The 9,562-nt window shown below is 23.8% G+C and overlaps 1 protein-coding gene across 6 annotated transcripts in view; it reads right to left on the minus strand.

The window, feature by feature from the left end:
* Positions 1-1,051: 1,051 nt before the first annotated feature.
* Positions 1,052-9,562, minus strand: part of LOC126901868 (uncharacterized) — an 11,100-nt gene continuing 2,589 nt past the window's right edge. The window contains exons 2-8 of one of the 6 annotated variants that reach the window (XM_050678744.1): positions 6,859-6,970; positions 6,199-6,711; positions 6,023-6,092; positions 5,644-5,743; positions 3,469-3,606; positions 1,304-1,462; positions 1,052-1,201 (exon numbers count right to left, since the gene is read on the minus strand). In XM_050678744.1, coding sequence (XP_050534701.1) covers positions 1,142-1,201; positions 1,304-1,462; positions 3,469-3,606; positions 5,644-5,743; positions 6,023-6,092; positions 6,199-6,711; positions 6,859-6,925 — 1,107 coding nt within the window. In that variant the 5' untranslated portion in view covers positions 6,926-6,970 and the 3' untranslated portion in view covers positions 1,052-1,141. Of the gene's footprint in view, positions 1,202-1,303; positions 1,463-3,468; positions 3,607-5,643; positions 5,744-6,022; positions 6,093-6,198; positions 6,971-7,946; positions 8,059-9,562 lie in introns of those variants that run through there. The other 5 variants (XM_050678742.1, XM_050678740.1, XM_050678741.1 and 2 more) reach the window with 5 other exon arrangements.

The raw sequence follows: 9,562 nt of genomic DNA on the forward strand, positions 1-9,562 counted from the left end.
AGTATTTTTAATGAAAATAAGGTAAATTTTATTATTTTTTATTATTTATGTAAATACTGCCGTGACCAAAAAGAAATGACCACTATTTCCATTTGTCGAGAAAATTACTGACATTTAACTAACCAGTAATTCAAATAGCATATAATTACCTAGAATTGTATGATATACTATAAAATAAATATAGCATTATAATATATAGACTTGAATAATACCCCTTGCTTTATAATATAATTTATTTATCAAAAAATAGAAAAATTAATTTAATGTTAAGTATTAATATCTTTGTTAATTTAATCTTATTTCCATTTTTCAAAAAAAAGAAAAAAATAACAATATGGTAATTAATTAAATTTCCCGAACAGATTTCTATTACTGTGATTCTTTTGAGCTTTTAAATATCTAAATATTTATAATTCATCAAAAAATACTATGTCGTACAATACATTTTTCATTGATAAATGTAAGATGCGAAATGCAAAGCATTAGGCATATTACGACAGATATTAAAGTTAAAGAAAAAAATACTTTTTTTGAATAAAAATGACAAAATTCAAAAACATTTAATAAATTGTTGTTGTACAAAGACTTATTTAAAAATCTGTTTTAGAATGTAGTGTAAACTGCATAGGCGTATTAAGAAAGAGGTAGTTTAAAATTAAGGAACCAATCCCATAATTTTTTTTTCAAAAATATTTGTTTTGACTTTAAACCAGTATAAGTTTTTAAAAATAAATTTTTCTTTTTTTTGTTCATCTTCTGAAGTCATAAAAAAGAGGTTTGGAGTGAGGAGTCCCTCACTAAATAAATCTAATTTGAAACTTTTTTTCAATTTCAATTTAATTAATTTCTGATTATTAATATATAATTATTAATTATATAATAATTATAATTAATATAATTATTCTAATTATAAATACATAAATTTATAAAATACATATAGATATTTTAAGTACACATTGAATTATAATAAGTAAAGCTATAATTCATAATTTTATATTTTTTAATAATATAATCAATAATTAAAAAAAAAGTGTAACTAATTAAATTTTTTTTAATTTAATGAAAATTTCAATATAAAATAAACTTAATAAATAATAAAAAATACAAAAAGCTTCTAATTACATTTTTTTCTTCAATTAACTCATTTCATATTTGTTTTTTTTGCCAAGAGTGAAACTATTGAATATGACACACGCATAGCCTAAAACCAATTATTTCAAAAGTAACACACTTTGGAGTTTTTTATACTGAATTATGATAACATACTGCAATTTCAAAGTTTTGCGTTAAAAAAAATACTTACCGAGGCAAATACTTCTAGATTTATCGTTTTTTGTGGAGTGATTTCCATTTTTAATTTGTTTGTAGTATTTAAGTTCATAGCCAATAAAAGCATTTTTTTAAATTTTATACTTTTCGCGGTCCAATCAACACTATACATAGCAAACTGTACTACATTTATCTGAAAAATGTGTGAAATATAAATTTTAAAAGAAAAGCTATTTAAATTTATGGATTATTTTTAATTATGTCATCATAATCATCATATACTATGATAATATAAAAATCATATTTATTTATAAATTACAAGATTATTTTTCCTAAATAATTTTAATGATTTATGACAATATCTGATGATATATTTTATTTGAAATATTTTTACAATATGTTCACAAAATATCATCAGATGCATGAGCATATTAAATACTCAGCAAAAACGCCTATATAATTATATCACTAATAATACAGATCAAAATAAATGTTGAGTATGAGTTTTTAATAGAAACTCTTATTACTCGTAGATCACAAATGATGGAATAATAAAATTTAACTTGAATAATATTAGCGTATAAAATAATTAAATAACGGATTTAATCAAAATTAGTTTGTTTTCAGTCTGTTTTTTGTTTGAAAAATATAAAATATTTTTAAATAATAATTACACATAAATTAGAGACGGGCGGTGTGCCTGAGTTGGAAACCGACTAAGATTGATGAATATAATGTCTCGGGTTCGAAACTCGGTCGCTAATTTCTTAAATAAAAAAATTTTAATTTTCTTCGATTTTCTACTTAAAAATATATATCAAGTAAGTTTTTTTTAAAATTAATTTTCCCTAATTTTTTTACATATCGTGTAATAATGATAGCTCATAAGCTATATTAATACAATTCGAAGCGACAATAATACATATTAACCTATACCTACATTCCCATTCATACATAATATTTTATTATGTTATTTATATCAAATCTGTACTTAATAATAATTACTACTTATGACGACTACTACTAACTATAAGTTTCACCTATTAGTAATTAATATTACTCTATACCCAACCACCCGCCCACCCACCTATTATTTCTACTATGACATTAGTCATAGGTAATATAGGTGATCGGCGCTACTGTATATAAATGTTATTTTTTATATGTATAAATTTTAAACATTACAAATTAGTATCTATAAAAATGTAATGGAACGTTTAATAATTACAATAATTAATGAACATTTTTATTACATGTTGAGCAAGTTACCAACAAAATAATATATAACTTATTTTACAATTATTTAAAACTTTTGAAATTAAATCAGAAAAAAATGAACCTTTTTCAATTTTAATAGTTGAAAAAAGGATCACTAAAATACATTACATGTATTAATTCAATGAAGAAAGCATTAAACAGGGCTTAAAAATAAAATTATATGACTTAACTACTTGGACGATTCTCGCTAAGTTAGGTTTCATTTATGTTAATTCATTCTTTGTAGTGTGTAAAAATTCAAATAAAGTTATCTACCTAAAATCAGGGCTGTCCACAGGTCGGGAAGAACGGGACCCACGCCCCGCGCTTGAGATTTCTTTTTTGGACTCTGCATTCATGCATTTGAAATAATAATTTACATACATTATAAATATAATTTAAACTTTTATTTGACAATATTATATTATTAGTTAAATGAAAGTACGAAATACCTGTTCAGTGTAACCTATGATAATAAAAATCTGTATAGTGTACGAAATAAATTATATATAGAATAGGTGAGGTTCTGATAAAGGTAATAGGTAAAAAATACTTTACGTACATTTACATATTGAAATTTGAGAATTTATCGACTTACAGAAAAGTAATTACCTTCATGCAGAAAGCTACACATTTTTTTTGTAGACCCTGATAAAAGAGTTATTCTCCTGTAAATTCTAGGAACGGCCACAATAAATTGTTATATCAAAACACTTAAAAATGGCTACATATACAGATAAATATTTGATTAAATATTATCAAATTTCATTTAAACTATTTTTATTATAATTTTTTTCACTTATTTACTGTTTCGTACTTTACATAAGAGACGTTATTTGTTCGTTATTACATTTTCAACAAGAACTAAACATAGTTGTTTTTCAAAATATTTAAAAGCAAAAAATAATTATTTATATTAAATTTATGTCAAAATGTAATTACTTGATTATACTCTCTTACTTGACTTTCTAGATAACTATAAAAATAGCACATAATGAATAAAGAGTTACAGTCAATTAATGCTGCAAAAAATAATTTCACTGACATAACTGACAAAACATGATCACTTTTAAAGTAATTCTGTAAATAAATTTCTTATCAATTTATAAAAATTAATTTTAAAAATCCAGGGCTTAAAACCGTTACAAAAAAAGGTAAAACGAATTTTACTTAAAATTTGTAACTGATATCAGTATAAGACTACCAGTTTTGTTAAAAGCGGTTGAAAATTATAGTTTTTTTTTTGAAAAATAAGAAAAAAAAACCAATTTTTGTGATTTTCTCATTGGTGGTGTGGTGTCTGGTCTCCGGTGCAAGCTGGCCATAATACCCGTCCCGTCCATCATTGGCTTATCCAAGATCTATTTTTGATTACCTAACATGTGAAAAAAAGCCACCACCATCTGTAGCATGTTAAGGTCGAGAAAGCGAAGTATGTAAAACTGAATTAATTTTTAGACTGAATTACGCAAAAAAAATTATATCACTATATCGTTAAATATTGATTGGTAGTAATCTAACATTTTTTAATGCGCACTAACTCCATTAATTTGATTATTTTTAATAACAAATCTCAGATCAAAAATTAAAAGTTTCTATCCTCTATGGACATTGTATAGTAGAATTTCTTAATATTCGAATAGCGAGATAACTAAATAGAAAATATTTGGGAGGGTTAATTTAATTTATCTTTTTAATATTCTTATCTAACTGGTAGACTAAATTTTTCTAGTTTCACTAGATCATAACAAAAAAAAACAAGTCATTAAAAATTCAACCCATATTTTTTGGGACCTAGTCTAATACAAAGGTAAAGTTTCGCATATAGACTAAATAATAATAAAATCCTTTTAAATAATATAACAAATATATAAGTCTGATTATTAGGTTACATATAATAATCAATAAATATATTTTAATTAAAAAAATACGTAACGCAACGTAAATTTGGCTCATTTTGATTTGTTATCATTAATTTTTTTTTCATTTTAGTGATATGATTTTACTGTTTAATTCAATATAAAAATATTTTATACTCCTATTATATGTAGAGATATTTAATTAAAAAAAGTTTCGATTTTTTACAGTAGCGTAATTTTGAGATATATGTCTAAATTTCCAAAATTAAGGGATTTTTTGCTATATTTGATGTCTATAAGTTCCACTAGAATTGGTCCATTGAGAGCTGAGATTTTTATAGACAGATATAAAAAAAAACACAGAATCACAAGACTAATACATTCTTCGTTTTGCATAGAAACTAAAAAAAACAATCAAAATTTTGTTAAAAAATACTACTCAATTGTGCGAATTATAAAAATTTATTATAATTGTAAAATTCCATTGTTAAATTCAAGTGAAACACAAAATAATTTTATTTAGACGCTTAATACAAAGAAATAACATTTATTAGATTCTAAAAAGAACAATTTATGCTAATTCAAAATTGAAAGTCACTTTCCTTAACTTTGAGGAGGTAAAATAATCAAATGAAGTTTCAATTTATATTTAATGTAAGTTAGATTTATGTAACTTTTAAAAAAATTGGTGGCCTTATAACTATGGCAAACCCTTATAAGTTATTTAAAAATAAATAAAAAAAAAATAAAATTTCACACAACAGCATTTTTTTAACTACGACAACCATTTGCACTTTTAAAATAGGTCATCACGACAATTTTTTTTTAATATATAGTACGTAACATAAGCTTTAATTTAATATAATTTTAAAAGACGCAGTATTTCCGGAACATTTTCAAAAGTTATGTTGAAAAAAATAATTTTTGTGCAAAAGTGTCCATTTTGAATACCCCATTGTGGGAAAGTAAAGGGTCAGGATTTCAAAAAAATTATATTAGATGAAAAGAAAATACATACACTATTTATTTAAAAAAAATACTTTTGATTGATTCAAAAAGTTATGACTTTTTAAAGAAAAAAAAGTTAAGGTCCGGTAGGAGCTGAGAAAAAGTGACAACAGATATAAAAAATGAAAAAAAAACACATTATACTAAAATTAATACCTTCTCAGCTTCTTATCAAAACTAAAAAAATTGGTTTTAATCGGTTTCAAACCCTGCAAAAATCACTTAATCGGTAAAGTTGTCATATACATACCAGAATAAACATATATGTTAGACCAATAAACACATTGAAACTATATCCAAAGCTATACATTGTCATCGGTTTCATTATTTCATAAAATTTCTTAATTGAACTAATAATAATAATTCAAAATGTAACACCTAATTATTAATGGAATTATCTACCATGTTATGAATAACATTTTATAATGCATTAGAAGACAATAAGAATATTTATTTATTAAATTTGAGAATTAATCATTGTACAAAAATACAAGAAATGTTCATAACATGAAGATAATAACGAATGTAAGATTTTAACAATATATAAAAATAACCCATAATTATTTTAAAAAATAATAATAATTTTGTCACAAAGTAATAACAAATTTAAAAGCTTTTAATCAACTTACACATTTAACTTTGTATGGTCCGAAAGTAATTGTTTCAAATTAATCCTGTTATTAATATCGTTTCCCTGTCCTATTTATAAAATAAGTAAACATTATAAGAGATAAAAAAAAATTTGTTTTCCTTCAGTGTTATTAACAAATGTTGATAAAATAAAACATATTCATAATTATTTTACCAAATTCATTGTTCTTGCATTCAAACGATTTGCATCTAAAGGCAATGATATTCAATTGAGCAGATAACATCCAACAAAATTTCATAACTATTGTATTGTAGATAATTAAATCAAAAATGACATGTATTATTTCAATAGCTTCATATACAAATACAATTGGGTAAATTTTATCATAAATCGAAATAGGTATAAAACTTAAAACTGAATTTACAACATTGTTTCGGTAAATTTCAAGGCTGCCATCTCTTTTTTTTAAAGGATATTTTTTTAGAAATAATGGATTAAGGATCCAAACTAATCCCCCCAAAAGATTTATAAAAATGTATGTGTTTGTTATTTTAGTACAAATAGATTTGTAGCGTTCAAATATATATTTTCCTTTATGACTAGAAGACAAGAAATCGCCACTCGTTGCATCGAATAATTTTCTTAATTCATCATATTTTGTGGAAAGTCTATAAGTGTTGACAAATATTTGAATGGAACACAGTACTTTTATACATAATTGCACAGCTGCAAAAAAATCGTTTATCACATAGTACAAACCAATGAACACATAGCAATTGACTACAATAAATTCCACTAATAATAATAGAGCAAAGATGTATTGGAAAAAATTGAAATTACGAATTACATTCAGATTAAAAGGGTTAAAATTACAATAAAGACTTAGAATTCTTAATGTTTGATCACTTAGAACAATCTTCTCTCGAATTTTAGTTTGCATTTTACTTCCGAGTTTTGTATTCTGCACTTAAATAGGTAATTGTGCCTAAAAAAATGTATAAATATTTAGACAAATTATATTTATATCAAATAATATGAACTGTTTTTTTTTTACTATGCTTTATGTAAATTTTAAAAGTATAAAACTTATTTAGTTTTTTTTCTCAGGAGTTAATAGTATCCTATATTCTATAATTTTCAAGAAAAAAACTGATTCCTTCTCCCTTCACACACGTTTATGTATAAATTTTTGAACCCGGATTTTCAAAATGTTTAGAACTTTTATACTATGACTTTGTTGCTTACACAGTCAAATGGTGTATTTGTTGTAACCGCCTCATCAATCAAAATAACTGGACGAGTTTCCCTTAAATGGGGAGAATTCCTCAAGCAATTACATTTTTTTAAATCAGTAATTTTCGAAATTTTTAAACTGTTTTCATTTAAAACTGTTCTAATATTTATAAAATAAATAAATTAAACATTTTTTTTCTATAAATACTTTAGGTATTTATTTTTCTTTTAGTATATATTTTTTTAAGATAGTATAAACTTTTGAACAAGTATTTTCATAATTATTGGAACTTTTATACTATAACATGAGAAGTAGTTTGGTTCATAAATGCCTAGATATTATAATAATCAGACCCACACTACTCCTCCGCACTAGTTTTAAGTATTGTAAAATATTGGTTCAGAAGTATTTGTCAACCAGAAATTATTTTAGTTATATTATTTTAGCTTTGATGATGCGAAGCTGAGAAGACTTTCATTTTACTAAAATATGATTTTTTTTTTGTTTCTGTTACCACTTATTTGTAATTCTCACAGACCGATTATTTTAAAAGATCAAAAATCGTGTCTTGTTGAAAAAACCATTAAAATTGATAAAAAAATCTCTTGTTCCTCGTAAATAAGGAAAATCCCCCAATTCATTAATTTACGAAATTTTTAAAAATTTTTTTACTTAAAATAGTTTATTTATAAAATTAATTAATTAACGATTTATTTTCTATAAATACCTTATGTATTTCTCTTTCTTTTGGTATATTTTTATTGAAAATTTGCCCACAAAAAGGAGGATTTGAGAAATTATTGTTTTCTTCAGATTGATTTTCTGTTTAGCTATCTTCTAAAAAGTTTAAGAACCATTTAGCTTTATCAATGGGTCACTACGAGGCAGTGATGAATTAAGCGTACGGGCAGGATGAGCAGCTCTTCGTATCTAAATGTTTGATATTTATTTGTTAAAAAGTTCAATATTACGTCTTGATCTGTATTTAAGATTTTTAAATATTAATTTATAGTATTTAAATTTTTTTGGTAACATGTTTGTTTATACTGGTTTTAATGGGTTGATGTGAGCCCAATATATTATTCTATGGCATTATAAAATATTTTTATTTATTTTTCTCAGTAGTTAATAGTATTCTATAATTTTAAAAAAACTTATGTTGACACTATTTTAAAAGGACGAGAGCAGAGACAAAAAATTTTTATTTTATACTTTTAAAAATATTGCATGAGGTATAATAAATCATTTTGTATTATACACGGTGTTAAATAAGTAAGGTAAAAGGTTTACACTTTTCCAATTTTTGGTAACTATTCTTTTATATCTTACTTATTGAACACCAATTATAAATGAGAATATAATTTCTATTCCTTTATAAAAGTATTTATATTAAAAATTTTATATTATACAATTATGAAAAATATCATTTATATTATTTATATATTAATAATTATCATTAAATAAGACCCAGCACAAGGGAGTCGAGAAATGATTGACATTTAAAATCAAAAGAATATGTAAGTACCATAGTAACTTTGATGTCTATTTTCACCACGAGTTTTAAGAAAAAAAATTGAAAAAATTTCGAAAATTAGCGATTTTTAAATTTGTAATTTTTTTGGAGATTTCCTCCATTTACGGGGAACGAGGGAAATTTTTTCAATTTTTGAGTTTAATGTCTTCGACTAGATACAATTTGTGATCCTTTGACGTTTCGTTGAAAGAAATCGGTTCGGTGAGAACTGAGAAAAAGTGGTTACAGGCATAAAAAAACCCAGCACAGTGGGGTCGCGGCATAGTGGGGATGTTGCATAGTTGGGTCCAGTATAGATTTAATCTGACAGTGATTAAAATCACTATCATAAGAAACGCTTCGATGCAAATCAGTAGATAGTGTTTAATTCTAAGAAATTGGTGGATAATTACAAAAGCTACATTATCTGCTAGTTTCTTATTAATACCCTGATTAAGATAAAGTATGTCGAATGAAAAAGGGATTATTAAAAAATATTATTTCTCATAAAAAAATTGTGTTGATTCGTACACTTTTCAATGAGTTATAGCATTATAAAGTTAAAAATGTAACCAACCCAACCCAACATCAACTCCTATTTCCTTAATTATATCCAGATTAGTAATTATTTTAATTATATATTATATAATTTTTATAATTAATTATTTTCAAATTATTATTGATTTTTAATATGTTAAAAGTAATCATTTTGAACCTACTTCTTTTTGTTCTTTAAAGTGAAAGTTTTAATAAAAAAAAAATGAATTTATTACCATAACTTTTAACTCAACTTGCAAGTTTGAAATAAATATTATTAAATAGAAAAAAAT

Source organism: Daktulosphaira vitifoliae, unplaced genomic scaffold (genome assembly GCF_025091365.1).
Source record: "Daktulosphaira vitifoliae isolate Bord-2020 unplaced genomic scaffold, ASM2509136v1 Scaffold_3, whole genome shotgun sequence".
Lineage (NCBI taxonomy): Eukaryota > Metazoa > Arthropoda > Insecta > Hemiptera > Phylloxeridae > Daktulosphaira > Daktulosphaira vitifoliae.